This window comes from Micromys minutus (assembly GCF_963924665.1).
Source record: "Micromys minutus genome assembly, chromosome: 13".
Lineage (NCBI taxonomy): Eukaryota > Metazoa > Chordata > Mammalia > Rodentia > Muridae > Micromys > Micromys minutus.
Window position 1 is genome coordinate 2364458 of NC_137982.1, and position 27139 is coordinate 2391596.

Below are 27139 nucleotides of genomic sequence, written 5' to 3' on the forward strand. Positions count from 1 at the left end.
CGATGCTTAATGCCACTGAAAATGACTGAAAAATATCACAGCATATTGTAAGCACGTTTAAAAGGAGGAGGAGGGGCTGGACACGGGGACTCATGTCTGTAATCCTAGTATGACGAGCTTGCTAGGATCCTTGGCAGAGACTCAAAGGCATCCTCGGTTATATGGCAAACTTAAGCTTCATGAGGCCCTATGCTTAAAAAAAAAAAGAAGTAGCAAAGAAAGTTAGTACTTTGGATGCAGTTTTATGGTAGAGCATGCTTAGCTGGGGTAAGGCCCTGGGTGCCCTTGCCAGCACCAAAAGATGGCAGATGAGAGTGGGAGGCGGGGAAGGGCAGATGGATCCCATTGCTTGTTTTCTTCCCAGAGAATCTGCCCCCAGGAGGGTCCCCAGCAGGAGCTTCCCCCACCGGGATCTACAAATGTCCTTGGGATTCAGTCTCAGAAGCAACTGGACAACCCCACTGCGGGAACCCCCTCAGGAAACCAAGCTGAGACAAACGGCCAGTGGGGAGAACTACTTGGGTCAGCGTCACAGAGGCTAGCTACTTCACAGACTAGATGTACACACCACCCCCTCAAAATTCACAATCAGAAAATAAACCTCCGTCTTAACTATGAGTGGAAGAGCCCGAGCCCGTGGTAGGAGAAACTGCTGACTCACACCACGTAAGACTCCCTGTACCTATACAGTCTTCAGGAGCACGGGGCACAGTCAGACAGCCGCTCGTCACAGACCATGTGCCCGTGTGCCAGGCAGACCCTTTTACAGTCACCCAACCAGAGCCAGGGCCAGCCTCAACCAGAAGCAGGAAGTAGGAATACCCTGTTCTTGGGTTAGACTAAGACATAATTCACACAGTACAAACCCTTAAAAGAAGCAAAATGTGAGGTCTTCAGAATGAAAACAAAACGGAATAAAACCAAAACTCCTGTGGAAGAGTAACAGAGCAGGGTGGCCACAGACAGGAAGGAGGAAAGAAAACGCTCTCAGAACTCAACACTTCAAAACAAAATCGAAAACAAGCTGGGGAGTAGGCAAGGCAGGAGGACTCCTGAATTCAAGGCCAGCACAGTCTACACAGTGCACGTTCCAGGATAGCCAGGGCTACAAAGGGAAAACAATCCCCTAGTGCTGGAGAACTGGTGCGGAGCGGTCGGTGAGAGCACTGAGTTCAATCCCTAGCATCCACACAGAGGCTTATAGCTGGCCATAACCATAATCCCATAAATTCCAATAACCCCTCTGGTGTGTAGATGTATACCCGTACACACAGATAAATAAACCTTTAAAAACAACAACCACACCCCAGTTCAAAAATGGATGGACATGTAGAGAATCTGCACTGGGAGTGTTTGCCCAACTTTCAGTCCAGAATGCACATTGAAACCACAATGGAATCCTACTGTTCTTTGAAGCCAGGACCTAGAACCAGCCTGCGCTGATGAAGGAGCCGGCGTCCTTGTGTTGCCGGTGGGCACACAGTGAGAGCCACCTGCAAAACCAGCTTCGTGGTGTCTCCAACAGGAGAGCAGGGAAACTGAGCACTGTCCACCTCTGCCGGCCCGGGCTCGGCACTGATTGGGGTCTAGCAGTCATGGTTCTCATAAAGGACATCACCTGAGCACAGTGGTTTGGGGTCCTGGGAGCAGGCTTACCGGGATGAGAGGCAGGCAGTCTGTAGGAGGGGCCCCACACATGCCTGATCTGCCACAGAAGACTGTGCCCCCTCTACTCCTATCCCCAACAGACACATATGTCTTGCCCAATACCAGCCAGGCCTGGGTGATGACCAGGGTCTGCACCAGCTTAATGTTAGTCTGAAAGGTTAAGGGTACCAGTGTGGCTCTCTTTCCTCTGGGTACCATGTCTTCACCCAGTGCTCACAGTAGGCTCTATGGTTTAGCTGGCTCTGTGCTGGCTCAGCATGACCTGCTAGATAGTGGCCTGTCATCGTCTATGAGGTCCTCCAGGTGTGTTGGCTGGTCAGGCTAACATTGCTGGCACAGCCTTCACACTTGCGGTCCAGGCCAGTGTCTCTCCTGGAGCCAAGCTTTCCCAGCCGAGCAGGTGAAACGGCTTTATTCCCAACAGTCTCTAGCACCTAAGTCCAGCTAGATCTTCCCACTACTCCCAAGGCTTTCCTTCTCTCCATGGGCTACCCTGGTCATCACCATCTGCTCCTCTCTCTGTGAGCTATCCTGGTCAACACCATCAGAGTGCTCATCACCACACTGGCCAAGCCTCCTTCTTGCTCTCCATCCTCCCATGAATCTTTCCACTTTGTCCAATTACATCCAAGAGGTACACAGTACTGCCCTCTCACAGGACAGGATGTGGCTTCCTTGACTGGTGGTGTATAGAGAACAGGCCACAGTCACACAAAGGGCATAGGTCAAAGTGACGATCTATGTGTATAAAGGTCAAGCCAAGTACAGGGCTAAGCTAATGTCTCACACTTATATCCATGCAATTCGTGAGCACACACACACACACACACACACAAACACACAAACACACACACACATATTGGGTTTGGAAAAGCACCGAAAATATGGTACCTATGGCTGCCATTGGGAACAGACCAGCAAGCAAGTAGTGTTCACTGCACATGCCTTTAATGATCTCTAAATTAAGTCAGTGCCTAGCTATGAAGAAATAAACACATCTAACTAGTGTATCTAATCCACCCCCCAGAGACCGTGCTTCAGCTATGAAGTCACCAGGGCAAGAAGAGCTTCAATGTGGAGAACTGTAGGAGCTGCACCTTAAAATAAAATAAAAATGGAGGATTCCTCAGTGTCCAGGGCTAGGGGATACGACCCCAAAGATATGAAAGACAGAAAGACAGAGAAGGCAGGTCACTAGGGAGGCTAGGGAGAGGCACAGGACTCGGGAATGGCACTCTGAGCACCATCCCACACTGTCCCTGGGTGTCTCTGTGGATACTAAATGGCAAGTGTACACAGGACAAGACTCAGAAACAAGAGCCAGTACACAGCTTGGCGGCTCCTGTCCTGGGAGGCAGGCTAGGTCTCACAGTACACAGCTTGGCGGCTCCTGTCCTGGGAGGCAGGCTAGGCCTCAGAGTCAGGGGGCAGTTCTGGATTCCAGCTGTAAAAAACAGCCTTGGCTGAGCCTGGAGTTCATAACATCCTATGCTAGCCCACCCACGGCCTCTCACTGAAGCTGGGGAGGACAAGCCAGCAGGCCCTCCTCGGAACAGCTGCTCAGGCTTCTAAAATGTTTTCAAGTAATACCCAGAAACCAAGAGCATAATGCCAGGAAGACCAGAAAACAGCAGCAAAGATATTAGACACAGATCAAATGATAAAAGAGCAATTTACAAAAAGATATTTGATCTGATCATTAGCAGATCCTCTACATCTGCTGAGTGTGGGAAGGGAAGGGAAACAAAACCGGGAGCTTCAAACAAGACCAGAATCAATAAGGAAACAAAACACAACAGTAACTAAAATCCTTAGTTCAGAAGGATGATTTGGAGAATTCCAAAGAGCAAATAAGAGTTGTGAACTAGAAAATAATTCAATAATAAATACTCAGATGTCGCTAGAAAAAACAAAGAAGAAAACAAAAGTGCAGAAGACAGGGCTGGAGAGACGACTCAGAGAGCACTGGCCGCTCACACAGGACACTGGTTCAATTCCCACACCCATATGGCAGGGCACAACCCCCTCTAACTCCAGTTCCTGACGCCCTCTTCTGGCCTCTGTGGGCACTGCATACATGTGGTGCACAGAAAACATGGAGGCAAAAATATCATACAAATTTTTCATCTTTAAAAGAAAAGGCAAACCAGAAGAGGAAACCCGTGGAGAACCTGGGCTTTTGGCAACTGCCTGGTATTGGTGGCAATGATGCTCCACAGGGAAGAAAGGCTGCTGGCTCAAGACCAATGTTAGGACCCAACACAGGCCCCAAAGGAGGAAGTTGGCTTCAGGAAGGTCGAAGAGGCAATGTGTGTGTGTGGGGGGGGGGTGGTGGAAGGTACTATGAAGATAAATGCTCGGGGAGACTCAGGGAAGCAGCTTCAGAAACAAGCTGGGTGGGGTTTAAACTGCTCACAGAACTAAGATGTACCAGGGCAGCAACAGGGCAACAGTTGTGGGAGGAGAGGACGGCACGAGAGAAGAAAGGTGAGGCTCCTGGGCAGGAAGGCTTCATGGTGTAAGGTAAAAGTCTCAAAGACTATAAAAATCGCGATGCACAGATGCTAAACTCATTAGCCTTTAGAGCAGTGTTCTCAACCTTCCTAATGTTGCAACCTTCAACACAGTCCCTCGTGTTGTGATGACCCCAGCCATAGAGTTCTTTTTATTGTACTTCATAACTGTAATTGTGCTACTGTTATGAATCATAATGTAAACATCTGATATGTAATGGTCTTAGGTGACCCCTGAAACAGAATTGTTCAAACCCCAAAAGGGGCTGTGGCCTATGAGTTAACCACTGCCTTAGAAGAACAACATAAACATTTACAAGCCTTATTCAAAGAAGGTGTAGCAGTGGCCAGGGGACAGTAGGGATCAAACCTTAAAGCAGGTTGTTCTAGGAAATGAGAATTGGCCATAACTCAAACCTAGGAGCTGGGGTAGTGACGGGCACTATGGGTTCCAGCTACCCAGGAGACAAGGGAAGGGATATCAGGCAGTCCAGGCCTGTCTGCGAAACACAGGGAGACCCTGTCACAAGATAAAGCAAGAGGGGGAAAGACAGTCCAGGTACGCTGTACATAAGAGAGCTGGGTTCTACACGAACATCAGACCAAGAGGAATTATCGTGATAATCACTGCCAGTCTTAATGGGGTTTATTTCATAGCAGGTAAACAAGCCTGAGATTAGCACGCATACAGCCAGCAAGACAGCAGCAGGGATCCTAGAATCACATGCTGTCTCTGTGCCACCCAAGGCCAGGCCAACCTGGAAGAACCCCAGCTCTGTCTGAGACCTCAGCACAGCTTATGCAGCCCATGCAGCCTCCTCTCAGCATATTTGGGACTAAGTGGGGCATCAAGCAAGTCTCCACAGACTCTAGAGAGCATGAGTCTGAGCGTACAGGACCCAACCAGATTCCGTCTGCTAGGATGAGCCCAATTCTGACCGTGCTTGGAAACAAAGCAGATGCCATAAATCCAAGGGCCACAGAAGGGAGACGGTGTCACATATTAGAAAAGTATTTATGGAGATAATAAAGACAACAGGGCACACCAAAATATACTGTGGTAATGATGTGGAACCCCACCTGTCATTCAAGGCAGAGAGGGAGCACTGGGTCCTTCCCAAAGAAGCATGACTTACGGGCCTAACAGAGGAGTTTGTTTCAGAGTTTTACTTACTGTGTGTCACCCAATGCTTGTGCTTGTTTTGTGCCTCCATCTCTGTCCGTACACTGTGTACAAGACTGGATCCCTGAAACTGCAATTACTGGTGGAGACTTGAACCTGGGTCCTCCGGAAGAGCATGCAGTGCACTTAACCACTGAGCCATCTCTCCAGCCGCTAGTGGTTGGTTTTGTAAACTGACACTAAGACATAAGTAATGTAGTAAACTAGGCATAGTGGCACATTCCTTTAATCCCAGCAGGCAGATGAACTTGGTGAGTTTCAGGCCAGCCTGATCTACAGAGCAAGTTCCAGACCAGCCAAAGCTATTCGGTGAGATACTATCTTAGAAACAAGTACACAAGTAGGACCTGAGACAGCTCAGCTTGGTGGATAGAGGTGCCAACGTTCAAACCAGACAATCTAAGTTGGATCCCCAGGAGAGAACCAAAAAGTTGTCTTTTGATCTCTATATATGAGCCATGGAACAAGCACAACTCCCTTCCACGTACACTCTAAAATAAACAGACAGATAGACAGACACCAGTGCAAGAAAGGTGGGCTAAGGGGGCTGGAGAGATGGCTCAGTGGTTAGAGCACTGACTGTTCTTCCAGAGGTTCTCAGTTCAAATCCCAGCAACCACATGGTGGCTCATAACCATCAGTAATGGGATCTCATGCCCTCTTCTGGTGTCTGCAGACAGCTACAGTGTATTTACAAAAAATAAATAAGAAAGAAAGGTAGGCTAAAAGCAATTCTCTACAGGGGAGGGATCCAGGGGAGCCCAGGAAGATAAAATCTGAGCTGAGAATGGTGGTATGTGACTTTAATCCCAGCACTTGGGAGGCAGATGGATCTCTGTGAGTTTGAGGCCACCGCGGTCTACAAAGTAAGTTCAGGTCAATTAGGACTAAATAGTGAGACCCTGTCTCAAAAAACTAAGAGAAAACTGTAACAACAATAAAAGTTATTAATGTGTTAATTATTAATGGATTAACAAATAAAAAGATGGCATTTGCCCACACAGATCATGCTGTGTTAATTTAAATTGTAATAAAATAATTGGTGTGGCTTTTTAAAGAAAAGATCCTCAGTATTTTCTTTTCTTTTTAAAGATTTATTTATTTAATATACACTGTTGTTCAGACACGTCAGAAGACGGCGTCGGATCCCACTATAGATGGTTGCGAGCCTCCACGTGGTTGCTGGGAATTGAACTCAGGTCCCCTGTCAGAACAGTCAGTGCTCTTAACCACTGAGTCACCTCCCAGCCCTCTTTTTTTTTTAAGATTTATTTATTTATTTTATATGTGTGAGTACACTGTAGCTATCTTCAGACACACCAGAAGAGGGCATCAGATCCTATTACAGATGGTTGTCAGCCACCATGTGGTTGCTGGGATTTGAACTCAGGACCTCTGGAGCAGTCAGTGCTCTGAGCCATCTCTCTAGCCCTGGTGTAGCTTTTCAAGGGAAAAAGCCACCACTTTAGCTCACAGGTTCACAGAGCTCAGTTTACCATGTAGGAAAGAGACATTTCATATCATGGCAGACAGGAAACAGAGAGAAAGGAGGGGAGGAGACTTGGAATTCTTTTTTAAATTATTTTGTGTATTTAGCAAGTATGGATATCTATATACTATGCGTATTCAGGATCCTTAAAAGATAGAAGAGGGATTCAGGTCCCTTTGAACTGGAGTTACAGACAGCTGTGACCTGCTATGTGGTTGCTGGGAATTGAACTCAGGACCTCTGGAAGAACACTTTGTGTTTTAACCACTGAGCCACTCCTCCAACTCCAGGAGACTTATCTTCCCTAGGCAGACACCCCCTTGGCTACGTCCACAGAGCTTCTCTGAGAATCGAGCATTGGAAACTGGCCTGGAGAGCAACTCACATCCAAACCATGATGGCACAAGGCTACTGGACTCAACCCACATGGCTGCGGCACAGCACAGACCTAGGCTTGCTTTTGGGCTTCCACATTCTGGGATCCCGAGGAGCCATGGGCTGTGGGCATATCTCATTCAGCAAAGGAAGAGGCATCTAGCACAGCTTTAGGAATCTGGCTAAAGAGGTTGGCTTCCTGGCCCTAGAAAGATGAAACTAGCAAGTCAGAACATGAGGATACGGAAGGATGCTACCTCTCAGCTAGGGTGACTTTATCCAAGGAGCACAAAGTTCTAAAATAAACAGCACAGAGCTGGAGAGATGGCTAAGCGGTTAAGAGCACTGACTGCTCTTCCTGAGGTCCTGAGTTCAATTCCCAGCAACCACATGGTGGCTCACAACCAATTGTAATGAAGTCTGATGCCCTCCTCTGGTGTGTCTGAAGACAGCTACAGTGTACTCACACATACTCACTCACACACACACACACACACACACACACACACACACACACACATATGAGCACAAGGACAGGTATGGTGGTGGCACATACTACTTTAGCATTTGGGAGCAGGGGCAGGCAGCTATCTGAGTTCAAGGACAGCCTGGCTTACATGACAAGCTCCTCCAGGACAGCCAGAAACAACAGTGAGACCCTATCTGAAAATAAACCACCCCCCAAAAAGTAAAAAAAGTAAATAAAATTAACAAAACACAATAGGGAACTCAGACACTGGTGGGCCCTGTGTCTCATCCATGGAAACCACAGGCAGGATAGTGGTCACTCAAGATTCCACCACTTGGTGACATGTTCAGCCTTCATTTTGCCCAGTGTAGTCCAGCATTAAGCAGTGTGATGATTTGAATGGATTTCTCTACAGGCTTAAGTTTATGAGCACTTCAGGCTTCGCTGAAGCCATTTGGTGGTGGTGATGAAGACACCCATAACCAGATGCAGGCCTGCAGGGTCTATAGCCTTCTTCTTCTAGTTTGGTCTCAGCTTCGTCCTGCTCATGGTTGAAGATGTGAACTCTGCTTCCCATCCTGGGCCTGCTGCCATGCCCCCAACCTCTGCTAATAGGGAATCTCCCTGAAAACGAACAGTTCTATAAGCAGCCTTGGTCGTCCTGTTTATCAAAGCAACAGAAAGTAACTAATGCAAGTGGTGTGGGGGGGGATGGGGGGGCAATATCTTAGTTTGATAAAAAGAAACAAACAGCAACAAAACAGCAACAAAACCACAGCGGAGCAGGCCTAGAGCAGCACTGCCGTCTATAGGATCAAAAGCTTTTCCTGAACTAGGGAAGGACAAGCACCCGAGAAAACCTAGAACCTGGAAGGTTAACCTTAGAAATAAAGTCCTGGACGGGAGCTGCAGTTCACTTGGTAGAGAGCTTACTTAGCATGTACTAAGCCCTGATCTCCATCTGTATCACCAAGCAGCATGGCAGAAATACCAGCACTTAGATGGAGGCCTGAGGATCAGCAGTTCAAGGTCAGCCATAGCTACCTTGTATCCAAGGCTATACTGTTGCAAAAAAAGAAAAAAAAAAAAAAGGAAGAAAAGAGAAAAAGAGCAAGCTAAAAGTAGTGTTCCACACCTGTAATTGCCATATCTGGGAGGTTGAGGCAAAAGAATCACAAATTCAAGGCTAGCCTAGGATACAACTAAGTATTTGTCTTAAAAAGAAGAAGAAGCCCACTGTGGTGGTGCATGCCTTTAGTCCCAGTACTTGGGACACAGTCACAGGCACATCTCTGAGTTCCAGGCCAGCCTGCCAGGTCTACTGAAAGAGTTCCAGGACAGTCAGGGGTGCACAGACAAAGCCTGTATCAAACAGAAATAAATATAAACAAATCAATTTGAGTGCTCCTCACTGATGGGGTACTTGCCTAACGTGCCTGAAGCCGTGGGTTGGAAGGACGGAGGGAGAGAGGGAGGGACTGAGTCACTGTTAGCAGATGATACCACACACACAGACATCTCAGGAGACACTGCAGGTAAACCATTAGAGTAAATCAGAAAATGTGTCATCCAAGTTGCTTCTGTATATTATCAAGAGCAACATGAAACTTAAACAAACATGTAATTCAAGTGAGAAATGGATTTCTAGGGATAAATGTGAATCGTAGGTTTCAGAACATGAAGAGAAAACCCAGGACATCAGGTGCCCATGGCTGAGTCTGGAGTCCATGCCCGGTCGCTCTTGTAAGAGGGAGTGGGTACCTTGATTCTCAACAATAATTAAAAATGAGTCCGAGGTCAGGCCAAGGTCACAGATGGAGGGAATAAAGAATCTAAACAATTTACAAGGCAGAGAAAAGAAGCTGCTTGCAGGCTGGGGATTAACAAGCCAACAGGGCAGCAAAGCCCAAACTAAATTCTTACAATTGACCAAAATCTGGTACCAAAGAGGGCTGGCATGGAGTGGCATGTAAGGTTTAAGTGAACCTCAGGCCAGGTCATACTCAGCGAGGAGTGTACCTTTGAGAGGTAACTTAAAGCCAAGCAGAGGTAAGAGGAGCCTTTAATCCTAGCATGTGGGGGGTAGCGGGATGTGGGAAAGAGGCAGGTGGATCTCCAGGTTCAAGGCCAGCCTGCTCTACATAGTGATCTAAGGACAGCCTGGGCTACAGAGAAACCCTGTCATCAAGAAAGGGAAAGAAGGAACTTGGAGCCCAGGACTCAGAAGGCAGAGGCAGGTGGATTTCTATACATTTGAGGCCAGCCTAGTCTACAGAATGAGGTTGGGGGGGAGCACAAATCTCACCATCAGATGAGGGCATGACAGACAGACAGACAGACAGTCAATGCTGGAGACAACTGCTCCAATTCATAATCTGGTTGTTCATCTCCTCCCCCCGCCCCAGGCTCTCACGACGAGGCTAGACCCTGTAGACATGAGAGAGACAGAGAGACACACAGAGAGAACACTATTACCACTGAGTAATAAACAACCCCAGGCCTAAGATGGTCATTCCTAAACACCCCCTGAGCATGGTCAGTGTGCAGCACTTGTTACAGGAAGAAAAGAAGGGAGGAAGGGACAGGGGAGGAGAAAGGAAAACGAAAATACGCAGGCAGGTCCCCCACTGAAAGTTAAAAATGACTTATTCACGGGTAAAGTGAACCTGGACTGTTTTTGCTGAATAAGGCAGTAGAAAAATGCTTTAAATAAATAAAAAAAAGGTAAATAACTCAGAGCAACAGATGAAGAGAGAACAAATCGGCACTGTTGGTGCCGAGGCTCTAAGTGAAGGTGTGGTACTGGCTGTTACTCCTGCAACCCCAGGGCTACCCATCGCCAGTACCACCACAGAAGGGAGGCTGCCTATGCACAGGGCTGCTGCCATGCCCTCGGGGGCTAGCAGTGACCTCACCTGGCAGAACTGCTTCAAAACTACCCTCCAAGTGTCACTAGTGCTGTGCCAAATCAGTGTTCCAATCCCCCGCTCCCCACAGCAGATGTGAAGGCACCCAGAACGGGACCGAGCTCCGCAGACAGACTGAATAGCCTGGTATTGAGGATGCCCGAGGGATCACAGAGCTGGGCTGAACACGGAGACCGTGTAAGAACACGGGCTGTGTGAAGCATGGTGTCCACAGCTTACGAGAAATGCTTTGAGAAACTGCAGGTGCGCAGCTGAAAGAACAAGCCACACACGTGGCAAGCTGTGGCTCAAGACCATGCGATGTGCTAAGGATGCAGCTCTGAACTTTGCTTAACAACTTCTAGGTGAGTTTACAATCGTGAAAGGATCGGAGAGAGTTCTTCAAATAGTACGCAAAAGCTGCGATTTTGAAATTTTAACTAACTTTAAATCAAAATTACATTTTGTGGATACACCTCAATAGAAAAGTGCTTGCTTAGCATGTGTGAGAACCCAACACTGGAAACAAAGAAGAAAAGAGAGAGTGGTTGAAAGAAGAGGAGGGTGGAGGGAGGGCAGGAAGGAGTGAGTGAGAGCTTGAAGAGCAGAGATTTATAACACGCATGTCTGAAGAGCTGGGCTGTGGTACATGCCTGTGATTCCAAGCACTGAGGAGATGAAGGCTGGATCTTTGCCTGCATAGAAAGTTTGAGGCCAGCCTGAGCTACATAGTGAGTTCCATGCTGAGATTCTTTTTAAAAAAAATAAGATTTATTTATATAACACACACACACACACACACACACACACACACACACTGAATACATTGTAGCTGTCTTCAGACACACCAGAAGAGAGCATCAGATCCCATTACAGATGATTGTGAACCACCATGTGATTGCTGGGAATTGAACTCAGGACCACTGGAAGAACAGTCGGTGCTCTAACCACTGAGCAACCTCTCTGGCCCCCAGGATGAGATTCTATTTCAACAACAACAAAAAGTGGGACAAACCATCTAAATATCCACAGGGAGGACGTCTGAGTGTAGGAAATGTGGCGACCCCGGGGAGACTCAGCATATGGCAGATGCTCTGCCCCAGCAATGTCCAGCATCTACTTACAAATTAAACGATGTGGAGAACCACAGAAAGAAGAAAAATCAGCCACTGAGAGCTGACCCAGGAGTGGCAGGATGCTGACATCCTCAGACATGGGCTTAACTGCCTACAATAAGCATGACCAGTCACTAGGAACAAAAGAGGGAGGTATGCCAGAGGAAAGATGGAGCTGCAGAAAGAGCTGCAGGGGCATGAGAAAGTCATCTTACCTAAAGGCTAGAGAAGGAAAAAACCCTAAATAGTTCATAAATAAACAAGCAGGGCCTGTGGGACTGGCCCAGTGCACTGGCGTGCAGCCAGGAGAAAGGAGCGGGCAGCACAGCTAAGACTGACCACAGCTGTGGTAAGTAAGTGGTAAGACTGGCCAGCCTAGCAGATCTCCTCCAGCAAAAGCAAAGGCAACAACCACACACAGGAAACACATTTAGGGCTGGAGAGACGGCTCAGTGGTTAGAGCACCGACTGCTCTTCCAGAGATCCTGAGTTTAATTCCCAGCAACCACATGGTGGCTCACAACCATCTGTAATGGGATCTGATGCCCTCTTCTGGTGTGTCTGAAGATAGTTACAGTGAACTCACATATAGTAGATAAATAAATAAATCTTTAAAAGAAGAAAACACATTTAAAGATTATAAATGAGTGAGGCAAAATTCTTCTTTTTCTTATTTATTTATCTACGTATTTATAAGGTCTCTCTACACAGCCTTGGCTATTCTGGAACTCACTATGTAGACCAGGCTGGCCTCAAACTCACAGAGATCCTCCTGCCTCTGCCCTTAAGTGCTGGGATTAAATGCATGTGCTACCATGCTTAGCAAGGTAGAAGCTTAAAGAAGCAATCTGAAGATCGTTTTCTGATTTTTCAGGAGGCATCACTAGCTGAACTCTGAGAGCCACTGAGAGCAACTCTCCAGCAGAAGGAAAATGACGCTGTATCCCAAGGATGAGGCTAAGAGGAAACCCCTGGGCAAACACAGGCCAATATCCAGTCCCCCAAAATCGTAATGCCATTTACTGGGCAGTGCACCAACAAACTGAGGCGCCCACTGCAATGGGAGAAGATTGGCTTAGCCATAAAGATAGCAAACCTCTAACACACACCATGTGACTGAACCGCAAATGCTCATGGCTCTAAAGGCACAAGCTGCACCACTGATAAACACCACTTGACTGAACCTCAGCTGTGTAAGCTTCTAAAGGTACATACTGCTTAGGATTCCCATTTATATGACACAAAACAGGCCATGGTTGCCAAGAGACGAAAGGAAAGAGATGCCCTTGAGGGGCCAAGAGAGCTGGTGGAGAAGGGGTATCAGCCTGCATCCCCACTGTGTGTCTCCACCGGGGATGTGCTTCTAGGACTCCTTGCATCTGCTTATCCAGAGAGTAGCTTTTACTCATGCAATGCCAAAAGTTACCAACGGCGAAGGATAAATGATAGCCAGCCACTTAAGGTAAAAATAATAACCTATTTCAAGACTCACTGCTCAGAGAAAGGAAAGGCTTCGACCACAGCGGCACATGGCGGGATGCAGGAAGGACAGAGGACAGGACAAGACAGATGCCAGCTCAGAGCTGCAGACACACGCTGAGCCAGCAGCAGCAGGAACTGTCCAGAGAGGAGAAGAGCACGGAGCACAAGACCCCAGTCGCAGCAGCAGCAGCAGCGGGAGGGTAGGCTGGACCCAATACCTTCAACCACAGGAGGCATCAGACAAACAGCCACCATCTGCAAGACATGTACTTCGGATGGGACAGTTAAAGTGAGTGAGGGGCCAACAGCCTGCTGTAGATTCAGGCAGCAGGAGTTGCAGTGGTAAAGCACTTCCTTAGTGTGTGTGAGGCCTTGGGGAAGAGAGGGAGGAAGAGGAAGAAATGAGGGGCGTAGTAAAGGAGGGAGGGGCTGGACTGGATCTATTAGCATCAAATTAGACTTTGGAGATGGATAAGTTCCATGAAGTACACAAATTACCAAGACAGGAGCAAAATGAGGGGGAAGATCTCAGTGGCTCCATATCTGAGGTAATTAAAGAAAATTGTAATTGGTAACAATACTGGCAGTTAAGCTGAGAATTTAAAGCCTTCCCACAATTAAGAGCAACACACACCAGACTCCAGTGGACTCTCCAGTGACACACTCCTACCCAGACATTAGGCAGGAAATATCATCAAACTTAGATGAACTTTCTCAGAACAAGAGAGGAGGAGGCTGGGCAGAAGGCTCAGTGTCAAGAGTGCCTATTGCTCTTTAGAATGTGTGAGTCTAGTTCCAGCACACATCACTCACAGGGTCACTGCTGCCTGTAACTCCAGCTCCAGGGCATAGAACACCTCTGTGCACTCAGCTCATGCTCATAGGCATGTGCATGTGTGCTCATGTGTGTGCAAACACGAACGAACATGCACACACATGCACACACACACTTAAAAATAAAATCGTAGGAAAAAGACTTAAGAAAATATACTGGGTGTGGTGATCCAGCACTCAGGAAGCACCTGTAGGAGGAGCTCTGTGATTTCAGAGGCTGCCTGGTTTATTTGGGGAATTCTAGGATAGCGGGAACTACAAAGTAAGACCCCAATAAAAAAACAAAACAAAACAAAAAAAAACAAAAAAAAAAAAACCCACCCCAAACAAAAAAACCAACCAACCAAAAATATAGAGAACAAAACTGAAAAACAGCGGAGATAAGAAACAGAGCCAGCGTCTCCGCCGCTGAATCAGGCAGGTGATACTTCTTTAGCCCCAGCAGTGGCATCTTTGTGAATACAAGGCCAGCCTAGTCTACATTGTGAGTGTCAGGCTAGGCAGGGCTACAAAATGAGACTCTGTCTCAGACAATCAGACACTCAGACAAATGGACAAACAGATGAAAACACAAAAGAAACACAGATCAACAACTTTCATGAACATGTGAACTTTCTCCAGAAAAACTAGCAAAGTGCACTTGGAATGGGCAGTTCCTGTACTGTACCGCAACGGCGCACGGAGAGCTCAAGATGGGAGCAGCTACTAATAGAACCCTGTCTGGGGGCCAAGGGGAAGGTGGGATGATCCCTGAGGTTGGAAAGAGGCTGTGAAATGCTGACAGGGTAAGTGACTTTCCAGGTAAGCTCTGGACAGCTCGGGGGAAATCGAAGCACAAAGTTTTATGTTTGAGCCAACAAACAAGACTATTAATGAAAATAAAAAAAGTTATAAAGCAGTATAATCATGAAAATAGTGACTCAAACCAATTCCCAGGTCTGTGCCAGACACAGGAAGACAAGAGCCTGCTTGGGTGACTGGACACACTTCCTGCTCACAGCCTCTGTGAGCTAACATCAAACATCCGTGAGCTCAGGACCGCCAGAGAAAGCACGGCACATCCTCAGAGCAGAATCTTACTCGGCAAGAAAGAAATGAACCAGCTATCCGTTCTTCAGGGTAATGGTTCCCAATGTCAAATGCTGGTCACTGAAGTCCAGACACTAACTAACTGTCACACGGGATGGAGTTTTCTAGGCAATAGACCCATGTTCTAAAGTTGACTGGGTGGTGGCTACTTGATTGGGAATGATCCCAAACCACGAGCTGCACTGTTTTCAGGAGCAATGGTGACGGCCCACTGGACAGTCCCCTGGCTCCACTCAGTAAAACTGCCACGTGTATGGTGACCAGAAGCCACATGGGAAGGACCTCCAGTTGCTCAGAGGTTGGCCCTGACCACTCTGCTCTACAGCTGAGTCCTGTGGACACTAATACAGGCTAGGATGGCAACAGTTCTGAGTAGGGAACCAGACAGGGCTGTACATCCCTGACGCAGTGACTTATTTGAAAGTATGGTTCCTCAGCCAGTGGGGACTCTGACAGACACAGAACTCCTGAGCAGGCCCTCAAAGGTGTGAAGTCAGCACATTTCCAAATATCCATAGAGGAAAGCTCTTACCTCACACCTCACCTGAAGGGGACCAGTGATCTGAATGTGAAGAATAGACACATACAAGCTCTGTGTTAGGCAGACAGAATCTCGGTAAGCCCAACTCAGGCCCAGTACAGGTGAGGCTGAACAAGACTGCAGCAAATCCAAGGCCAACCTTGGACACACTGAGAGCCCCTGCCTCAAAAGGTGAAATAGTAATAATAATAATAATAATAATAATAATAATAATAATAGTAATAATAATAATAATAGTAATAATATCACAGCAAAATAAAACCTGAGGGGTTTAATGGTGCACACCTTTAATCCCAGGACCCAGGAGGCAGAAACAGCCAGCCTCATCTTCATGATGAGTGAGTTCCAGGCTAGCGAGAGATATACAGTGAGACCTTGTCTCAATTAAATAAAATGCAAGTTAAGAGTAATTCCCTTTTTAGTTGGCTATAAAAACATGAATAAACTGGTCTTACTGGGCATTACAGCTCACACCTTTAATACAGATATTCAGGGGGCGGAGGCAGGCAGAACATTTCACTCCTTGTCTTTGCAATATACATCATGATAATGAAGACACACTGAGTTAGCTATAGAAAGCATTTTTATATGTAAATTCGACAGAGAACTTGATTGTGAACTAGAGCAGGGACCCTTCAGTACCCACTAAAAAACAAAAAGCTGGATGAGGGGCCCAACATGGCTCCGAAGTTAAGATCCCAGGTTCGAGCCCCAGCACCACAAGATGGCTCACAACCATCTTTAGCTCCACTTCCAGGGGATGCAATGCTCTGTTCTGATTCTGTCGATACCAGACATGCAGGTGGTACACACACATACACACATACACAGGCAAGCAAAAACCCTCAGACACACAAAATAAATCTGAAAACTAAAGAGGAGGACAAAACGGCAAGACAAGGAGAGGCGCATCCCTGAGGGCAGCCCAGCTCAGCACTGCTTGTCTGCAGTGGGACTGAGATCCTGGGGACAGCTGACAGCACTGTGCTCCAGAGGAACAGCGGTGTCACCACTGAGGTAAGCCACGCCTCAAAACCGGCTTTACTGAAGGAAGAGATGCCCAGAAGTCAAGAATGATGCCCTTACAGAAGGCTCAAATTCGGATCTTAACACCTATTCAGGTCACTCACAACTGCCTGTAATCCTAGCCCCATACTGATTGGATGCCTCTGGCCTCTTTGTGCTAATGTGCACATACACACAGAGAAACACTAATAAAAATGAAGAAAACCCTGGCTTATGCTGATGGACACAGTAGTTCACATCTATAAGGAAGCCTAGGCCAGCCACTGCCTGACGTGGAAGTCTTAGGATTGGAGAGGAAACCAAAGGCTATGGAGAAGAGACTTTTGGAGGCCTGGGCTAGTCCAAGCTACGAGGCCAGCACTGCCTTCCGTTAGCCCCAACTGCAACGAAGGTCTTCCCTGCACACCCCTACCTACACTGACTTTTCTTCTTGGGGCCTTCACAGTCCAAGCAAGGGATAAAAAGCACCCCTGTTAGGTGCTCTACGGACAAGCTGGGCTCTGACTATATGTCCCTGCCCAGGCTAAGAGTGAGTGATTGGGTGGGGGAGGGGTATCCTGCAGACTCAGCACCCTAATCCAGCCCCTCTGTACTTGTGGGGAGTTGTGGCAGGAACACCCTCTATGGGGTACCATGCCAGCCATGCAGGAGAGTCTAACCATAAACTGCATCATGCTGGGAAAACTGGGAGGCTGTAAGAAGGCCTGCTACCCAGACAGGAGCCCTCCTGGCCACACTGGCTCTGTGCAGGCCTGGGCAGCCCAGCCAGCTCAGGTATGGAATGGTAGAAGCACAAAATGACCACACAGGTCTCACAGTGCCCCCACACAGGTCTAGTGGTGCTCCACACAACTACAGCGGCTATCTGCACCCCCTTTCTCCCCTTTCCAACGCTAGGGACCACCTCGGAGGGCAGAGTCGGGACAGTCATGCTGGTTCAACTCCCAAACAGTGCCTGTCCGTTTCCAGAGGAGATAGTGGGTGAGTGCTCTGTGAGTAACCCCAACTTCCCCTAAATTTGGGCAGCCCTCATATGCTGGCCCACAGAAATAGATGCCAGCTCTCCTATCTCAAAGAACAGAGTCAGGAGAATGGGCAGAAGTGAGTAGTGGGAACCCACAGAGGGGAAATGGCAGAAACCAGGCAGAGTTTAACTCAGACGTACAGCGCGCGGCAGCGGACAAAACGACTGAGCATCTTCCCCGGCACAGAGGAGCCAGGCCTGCCATCAACGCTGCCGCAGCACTGGGAAAGGCAGAGCGTGGTGAGCTCCATGCCTGGGTCAGGTTCTTACGGGACAGGACAGGGAGGCCTCCTCATCTCCGTCACTGCCATGCCCTCTTCTGTTTACTAGCCTAAGCCCCAGCCTGCCCTGCCAGGGGAACCTCTTTAAGATGGCATGACCTTCCTTGACACCAAACACAGATCAGTAACTACTCGTGGTCCCCAGAAAGAGAAGCAGCAACATGTCTGTCTCCAGAGCAGAACCGGAGCACAACCAAGGCCCTTGGTCTCAGTAGCTCAGATCCCACACTACACCACTGGGCCTGATGCTGGGACTGAGGCAGCTCCTGGCTCCTGAGTTTGCTGACTGTCTGGAGAAACAACCCAGCCTGGAGCACTGGGAGCTCAGATAAGCTTCCTGAGCCAGGGAAGGATGGGTGGGAGTAAGGGAGGGGACGGGAAGCGGCTTGGGCTGTGGTGTTGTCTGTATCCTTGGCTACGTGGGATCCAGGATTGGGGCATCATCCTCCTGCTCTTGAAGTGCTAGACGCTGACAATCTCTTTGGCTTGGGGAACATACAGATGTGTGTGTTTCACTCCTAGAGAGGGCTCCTAGCAGCCCAAAGGGAGTGTCACAGGACACCTGCCTGTCGGATAGTACATCTCTGCCTGTTGCCCTGCTCCAGAGGTCTTGGGCACTAGCAGGGCTACCCCGTGTAGGTTGAGATAAATGGGGTGGGCAGGAAGCAGAGATAGGCATCCTGTTGTGTAAACTGAGACGGCCAAGCCTCCGGAAGGCGGGGCTGTGTCCTGCCACAGAGCTCAAGGGCCTTGCTTCTAACAGCAATGCCTGACATCTAAGATCAGAACAGGAGCCAGAGGGAGGGGACTAAGATGGCTCAAGGCACGGAGGGCTGGGTTACAAAGGTGCCGCATTATTTAGGGAGGAGGTTAAGATGGGGTCTAGTGTGTCCTAGGCTGGCCTCCAATTCCCTGTGCAGCCAATGACCTTGAAGTCCCGAACCTTCTGTCTTCACCTCCCGAGTGCTAGAATTACAGGGCAGGCCTGGTTCGGAGAGAGTGCTGCTCTAAGTGGTGCTGCAAAGCACACTGGGAACAGCTCCGAAAGGGTGAGGTGGCAAGGGGGTCCTAGCCACCATTACACCTCAGGACACACAGTGGACAGTAGGTCCCTGAATGGCACTGGTCAGCCCCTCATGTGGGGTGGGAAACTGAACCCAGAGGGAGTCTTTAGAGGGGTCCCTGGGAATGATCCAGAGTCGATCAGCTCAGACTCAGGCATCTTGTCTGAAGAAGCAATGGGCCACCCGCCCAGGGGGTAGGTGTGAGGCTATCCCTAGTCAAAGTCAGATGCAGGGAGCCTGCAGCTCCATGGCCAGGACCAGGTCTTCCCTCTCCCTGCCCATCCCATGACTCCCTTCCTAAGCACACCCAGAGTACCAGTGTCACCACCAATAACCTAGATTTTAACCAAGAAATCGCACACCCCCTTCTCTGCCCCACTTACGGGCCTGCTGAAGAGAAAGACAAGGAAAGCTAGACTGTGTGTACAGGGCCCAACAGAGCAGGGCCAGCCCCACAGCCTACCTGTGTTCCATTATACCTCACCACCACAAAATGGGTCAAGCCGGATTCCCTCCTGACACCTAAGGCTGCACAGAACACCCCTGGCAAGGTCCCTGTCCCATAGCCCCTAAAACTCAGAACTATCTATGAACCAAGAGAGCTGAAGTAGCCAGCTAGTCTGACCGAGGGTGACGGACAGCTGCCTGGCCTCCTGTTCCACCCTACATGTGCCAGCTCTGCAAAACATTCCAAAGCTTCTGGCTCCAACTGGCTCCCCAGAAAACCTGTTGAGGCGGCTGGGCTGTCCCTGTGTAGGCAAGGTTGGGGAGTCGGACGACCCAAGCACTGACAGGTAGGTTCATCACACACGGTGCTGCACACACTCTGCCCTGTTCCCGCTCTTCCACCCAACAAGCCGAAGCCAAGGGCACTGGGGGAGGTAGGGGCTGCACAAGGATGGTCCTGAGGGATGAGTAGAGGGTGGCTCCTTTCCTGGCTCTGTGGAATCCCAGGAGTATCCACTGCCCTCAGCTCATACCGATTCTGCCCCAACCCCATATCAACATAGTGGGAAAGGGACACCGTTAATAGGGTCTGCATCACAGAAACCTCCAAGCCTTGGGGTCCCAGGAATAAAGTGGTCTTGAGTCCTTGCCTGGATTCCTAACTGGTGGTCAGCAGGAGTGAAAGGCCCTATACAGTGGTGGATTCACTGTAGAGGGCCTGCTCGCCCTGCCCAATGCAGTGGCTAGTAAGTAGCACTGTATCTTGCTATCAGGAGAAAACCAGCTCCAGTTCTCCCCCCTGAAAAGGAAACAGAAGCTATCTACCCAGACCCAGAAGGCCCAGAGCTCCATTAGGAAATAATACAAACGTGCAAGAGTCACTAAACCCCAAAGGGACTCCTGGGCCACTGAGACCCCCAGCTCCTTCGATGTCAGGCAGAAACTCTGCACAGCATGCTGCAACTCGAATAGACTAGTGTCAGACCCACTCGCAGGGTCTGGGCTCCTGCCCAACTCCTCCAGACCACACACCTTGCCTGCAGCATAGTGACCTTCCACACCAGACTGCAATCCTATAAAGCCCCACTCTGTGTATGCCCTCTGTATGCTGTTTGCAAGGCTGGCACATGCCAAGCCCTGCTGTTTGTTACCTGCATAGTTTCCTGTGGCCTTAATGTACATCTGGCCATACTGCTCCTCTACCATGGTATCATAGGCTTCGTCATCATCCTCATCCTCGTTGTGGTAGGAGGTGGGGCTGTCAGTAGTGGGTAGGCTGCTGGCCCCAGGACTGGTCCGCTCCCCCTGGGGATAGGGTACCTGCTGGATACTGGGGATGAGAGTGGCCAGGCTCGGCACACCATAGTAGGAGACTCGAGGCAGCTTCAGAGGGGTTGTGCCAGGTGTCCCTGAAGCACCTGCAGCTACTGCCACACCGTCTCGAGGGCCCGTCTCCAGTGGGCGCTTGGAAGCCAGGCCCGGGCCAGTGGCCGGTGGCATCTCCATAGCTTCGTGCTTTACACGGGTCAGAAGCGGGATGGGCACAGAAGGAGACGTGACATAGGCGGCAGTGGCCGGTTGCAGCTGGTTGCAGGGACTTTGGGGCTCTGAGCTGGCATCTTCGATCATGGCGGTCTGCGAGTCACAGTGGGGTGAGCTCACCTTGAACATGAGATCCGTGCCCCGCTCCACGATGTGCTGGATCTGCAGGAAGCCGGCTGTGTACATGACCACGAGCTGCTCACTGGCCGCCATGGTAAGCTTCCCTGTGTAGCAGAAGGACAGAATCTGCTGGAAGCATGCCGGCGGCACGGTGCCTGGCAGCTCGAACGCACTCTTGCTGTTACCACTGAAGAGGTCTCGGAAATACAGGCTACTGGCGGCCAAGACTGCGCGGTGGGCTTTGAAGGCCTGGCCTTTGACCACGATGGACACATCACAATAGAGGCCTAGCAGGCGCTGTTCGTTGAGGCAGCCAAGCACTGTGTTCCCAAAGTTGGGGATCTCGATGTGCAGCATCTGAGACATGGTGGGTGCTGTGGTGGGTGGGTCTTAGACTCAGCGTGGGGCAGCCCAGGTGAGGCACATCTGTTGGGGGAACGCTGTAGTCAGTTAAATGCCAGATGCCCCCCACCCTTGTCTAACAACCTGCTCCCAGCCTCTGACAAGGGAAGGGGAGGGCAGTGCCCTGTTTAAGACATTATCCTTAGCTAGAACATTCCTTCCAGAAGAACTTGGGGTGGGGAGGTACCTCAGGACTCAGATCCTGGTTTGGAGGTAGGCCAGTGATTCTAACCCTACACAGGCCTAGGAACCCCATCACCTCCTCTGTCCACAGAGCCATGGACTACTCCCAACTATTCTGAGGGCAGGGCTTTGTTCTCCCCATCTTTGCAGAGGACACAGGACAGAGGCTTGAACCCTCCAGAAAACAAGACAGGAGTGAAATGGACAGCTGTACATGTCACCCACTGACTGGGGTGGGAGGTGTAAGGGCCGAGCCAGGAGTAATCTCAGGGACTCCTCCTCTAAAGAAAAAAAGTTCCCAAAGCCCCTCACTGCATAGCTTTCCCTGAGAAGGATGTCCCAGAGCAGGGAGGGCTTTAGTTTCAGGTCTGTTTTTCTTCTTTGCCCGCTGAGCAGCCTGCGGAGGGCACTCTGAAGAACTGCAGAGCAGCTGTCCCCCTCTCACAGCCCTTGCTCAGCTTCAAGCTTCCTCTGCCGGATAAGGAGGAACAGGGAAGGAGGACTGAGGGAGAGCTCAGTGGGCTCCTTTCTCTGCTCTCTCCTTGGGGACAGACCTCTGTTTGCCGGGCAGAGGGGCTCTGAGTACACCCTGTGCTTCCTGGCAGCTCCTGGTGCCCCAAACCAGGACCCTAGTCCTGTGCACCCTCAGGGATAAAAAAGGAGTTGGTGCTTGTCGCAGAGCAGCCTCCCGCCAGTGCGCCCTTCCTCTCCGCCCCACTTCCAAAAACCGGCCAATCCCAGCTGGCTTGGTCCCAGCCCAGGTAAGTAGAAGGGTCTCAGGACTAAGCCCGCCAGGGGGCAGGGATAGAGGGCAAGCTGCCACTGTTTATCGGCACAGGACTCTGCCGATGGCTGGGAGAAAGGGGGGTGACCGGAGAAGGCGCAGGCCCTGGCCCAACTCTGCAGAGCCGCACAAAGGGCCGCTGTGTCCCGCGGGAGGAAAGTGCGGGCGGCCGCAGAGGCGCCGGGTGGATGTAGAGGAGGGCGGAGCCACCCTGCGCCAGTAGTTGGGCAGGTGGGCGCAGCGCCGGGGCGTCCCGCAGTGCCCCCGCTACAGAGAAGTTGCTGGGCTGGCCGGCAGGCACGAGCCGGAGAGGAAAGACCTACCTTTAGCGGCTGTGGCCGGCAGCAGACACTGCCCACTCAGCCTGGCAGCAGGCTCCCGCACACCGGCCCGCCAGCTGCTCGGGGAATGCAGCAAGGAACCCTGAGGTGGGGAGGGCGTGAGGAGCCCTGCAGGAGGGGTGGGGGTGGCAGAGAGCTGGGCGCTGGGCTCGGCGGCCGCAGCTCAGCTGCACCCAGGCCGGCTCTCCCGGGCAGCGCGCAGCATCTCAATGAAGCAGCCGGATGCAGACGAACATCCAGGCAGCTCTCGGGAATGAATAGCCGCCTTTGATTTGGGAGCTGAAGTAAATGCCAGCTCCCAGCCCCAGCTTTAAAAACAGTGGCGCGTTGGTGCCAGAGGAATGCACGGCTCCGGGTGTTGGTGCAAGACAGACTTTTGATGACTCACTGCAATGCAAACAAAGATGGCAGAAATACTGTACTGTACGTGGAGAAATGCTTCGTGGTGCCACGGCAACTGAGACAGCTTGGAAATTTATAGTGCAGTTTTGCATATGAATTACCCAGTAAACTGCCTCTCTGCCATCCTGTACAGACCCAGTGTCAAAGCATTTAAACTATTCCAAACAGTCTGCAGAGCTGGCAGCGCGTCGAACTTAACTCTTCCTGGGTAGCAAGAGACTGGGCAGGAGGCAAGGGAATGAGGAAGAAGTGTAAGCACAGCCAGGAGATGGGGAGCAGGAAGGGGGATGCTAAGGGGTCCTTAAAGAGGCACAGACTGGGAAGGGATTAGGACCCTGGAGCTATCTCCCCCACTTTTCCTCGGGAGGCCTCAGAGCCGAACACTCTCTGAGCCACAGGCTCCCTAACAGTAAGCCCTCCCTGTAGGTCCCTCTATCACACTCCCATCTCCTCATATCTGACCGGCTCTGTAAGACAGGAGGAACTCTATGGCCAGGCTGACCCCGGTAAGGTAAAGGGTGCCTCCTCCTTCAGCTTCCTAAAACACTTGTTTCCAATAAAGACCAACTATGCAGCTAAGTAAGATGTCTCCCATGCCCTTCTCCGGGTCTTTTTCTGGGAAGGGCCAGTCATGTTCTGCTTGGGCAAAGGGTAGGTCTTCTTCCAGGCTTACAGCAATTGCTTAATTGCAAGGGCCTTAGGGAGAGCTATTGGACAGCCTGCCTCCGTTTTCCTCACTGTCACTAACAGTGCTTTCAGAAAGGAAAACTTGTACCTGCAAGAAAGGAGAGGGTCAAGGTTGGCAGTGGTGGTGTCTACTGAGAAGAGGTACTATCAAGGTGACACAGGCTCCGAGGAGGTGGCAGTATTAACGCTCCCTCCTTCCCAGTGTACCCTCGGAGACACCAAGAGAACAACAACAAAAAGAGCCATCTGGCACCTCCTTATTTACAGTGTGGGCTCCAGACAAAAGGTCCCTGAGCAGGGATGGTTGTTGTGGAATACAAGGTGGGGATACAGGTGTGGAAGCAAGGCCGGCCTGTAGAGCCCCCAGCACCAGCCTCTGTCCTCTTTACCTCTTTAAAGGAGATAATGGGAACCCTCAGAGTGGCTGGCCATGAGGTTCACTGGGCCCTAGGGCTTAGTTCCACTGTTCTCCATCAGCCAAGAGACCCAGGGCTTGGCAGGATCACCTTGGGCCATCCCTCCACCTTTCCACCACTTAGTGGCTGCTTTCTTCCAGAAGTCGAACAGGTAGGCCTCACAAGACCACCTAGGGCAAGACGAAGTGTGCTCAAGGCTGTATGTGCCACTGGATAACTGCTAAGTCTGGTTAGAGAGGGGCCGTGCTACTCAGAGACACACAAGAAAGCTCCATTCCCAGATGTCCAGCACCCACCACAGAGATGCTTTCTGTTCAGAGAGCCACAGCCTCTGCCACAGGCAACCCCACCCAAACGGAGGCTCTCCCAAAGCCTGGCCAAGAAACCAGCCAAGCTGCTTTATGACCCAGCTTCAGTAGGGTCCCAATACTCAGGGCTAAGCTGATCAATAACCAGGTACAAAGACTCAGTGGGCAGAGTAAAGCTTCTGGGACCAGCTCCTTCCAACAGAGTGGGCCTGGCTTGTGGGCCAAGTTAAATTCTCTGTCCTGCCAACATCAGCCATTTCCTATGACCTGCAGTGTCCGGTGTCAGGTGTGTAGTGGGGTCAGGGCGGATTCTAGGGAAGTTACAGAGCGCAGAGTGAGACAGAATCAGTAAAGCCTGTAGTCTGGGTCTGCTACCGCCCAGCCCGGTGATATCTCTGATCTGCTCTGACCCCGGCAGGTGAGGCATTTATGTCAATACCCAGGACCTGGGCCAGTCCAGCGCATGCAGAGAAGGGGCCATTATACTCCCAGAAGGTGACAGGGCCGACCTGGTCCCCAGGGACCAAGGACAACTGGCTTATTTGCTACCTTGTCCTCAGACCACCTGTGCTGGTAACGTTGATGCCTGCACCCAGCCTGCGAGAACCAGACTGGAGCTGGTTTTAGGTTGCTTTCTTAGAAGCCTTGGCTGGGGCAAAAACAAAGCTGAACTTTAGGAGAAAAGAATCAAATAAAGGCTTGGCTTACGCTCCGACCATGAAAGTAAGACTAGCCAGGGCTGACCCTGGGCTGCAGCCGGAGAATGAGGGAACGTTGCATCTAAGTGGGCCAAAGTGGGAAGGACAGAACCTGACTCCAGCATCTCTCCTCCTCATGACTGTCTACACCAACCCTATGTAGTGGTGCCCTGCACCACTGTACCCTCCTGGCTCTCTGTAACTCAATTCCCCTGTTTCCCCTCCTTCCCAGCATGGTTCCTCCATGGTGACCTATGCTATGTTTGTTTGCTTATGGAAATTTCTAGAGTCAAGTAGTAAACTGGCAGTCTCTGCCTTGGCTTACCCCGTCCATCCTCACAGTGTCTATACTAAGAAATTGTTTCTTCATAAAAATCTTTGGGGTGTACCCTACTTTGGAAAACCTATGAAAACACCCCAAAGCCAAGTAGAGGCCCTATTGCCATACTCACCTTTGGTGTTCTTGTCCCACACAGAGGAGACTCCTGGGAATTCCTAGACATCTCCAGAATCAGAGATGGGTGAGGGCTTTGTAGACAATCCCTCAAGGGAGGTTAAGGTCCTACCAGTCCCTTGAAAGCACTAAAGCCAACGGGTAGATGTGGAAAGAAAACTGACGGGGGTGAGGGGGCAGAGGTGAAGGTCCTAGACTCTACCCAGACTTGCACACAGGAGCCAGGCACTGTCTTGCCAGAGTTCAGTCCCCAAGCAGAAGGGAGAGCCTGCCAGAGTTGACTTCCCAGGAAAGATTCAAATGAGGGCACAGATTTCAGCCACACAGCACTCCAAGGTTTACCTGGGTGGCAGATCCACACCCCTAGGAAGCAAAGACACGAAAACGCTGACAGGCACAAAACCACTCCAAGGGTACCTCCAAGGACAGGACAGGATCACCAATAAGCAGAGGCCAACTTTCCCAGCATCTCCAAACCAGTCGCAGCTCTAGGGCCTGCATGTCCTGTCTGGAATCTGACAGAAACTGTTCCACCCCATCGAAGACGTGTTAGCCAGTGGAAAGGATGGTGCTTGGTGTCTACATGGCGACTACCAAGAAGGAACAGAAGGAGGGAGAAATTAAATTATTTTGCAGGATTTAATTCTGTCAAACTAATAAGAAGCCTTGGACCCCAGCAAACGCACAGGCATCACCACACAGTTGCCAAGGAAGGAAGAAGGCACTGCAAGAGAGCCCCTTCCCAGACAGGCTCACCCACCGGGTCTGTCAAGAAGCACAAGGAAAGGTTTGTGCAAGGTATCAACCCCAGGAGGGGCTGCAGATGGAAAATACCGGGGCACACAGCACGTGGGGTTCCAGGAACACAGCCTGGCAGAAGCTCAGTGCAAAGAGCAAAGAAACCTCTTTCTACCACAGTGTAGGCTAGAGGAGGCTTGCACCTCTGTGGAGTCCTTCCCAACAGCTGACCAGACATGCCATCACCAAGAAACACAGGGGGCGTTGGGGCCCTGGCTTAACCGGCCCAGCGTCCTGGCTGCTAGCTTGGGTGTGCTCAGGCCTCTGAGAGCTGGGTGAGGCACCAGGTTGGCCCTGAGGTTTGCATTAAACTTTTAAAATACCATCAGGCAGAGACAGGCCACTCCAGGCCTGGCTGCTAATGGAATCTATAACATTTCACACAAGGACCCAGGCAGCAGAAGCCTGGCTTGGCCTCGGACGCCATGGAAACTGCATGTGCTGCTTGTTTGCCCCTCTGAACCCCTCTAGATGGTAGAGATAAGAAGATGGGGACCA

At 50.4% G+C, this 27139-nt stretch overlaps 1 protein-coding gene across 2 annotated transcripts in view; it reads right to left on the minus strand.

Annotated features, from left to right (window-relative positions):
- NACC2 (NACC family member 2) overlaps positions 1–27139 on the minus strand; it is a 63845-nt gene that overhangs the window by 12446 nt on the left and 24260 nt on the right. The window contains exons 1-2 of one of the 2 annotated variants that reach the window (XM_080927156.1): positions 22861–22991; positions 20658–21594 (exon numbers count right to left, since the gene is read on the minus strand). In XM_080927156.1, coding sequence (XP_080783282.1) covers positions 20658–21534 — 877 coding nt within the window. In that variant the 5' untranslated portion in view covers positions 21535–21594; positions 22861–22991. Of the gene's footprint in view, positions 1–20657; positions 21595–22860; positions 22992–27139 lie in introns of those variants that run through there. The other variant, XM_080927155.1, reaches the window with a different exon arrangement.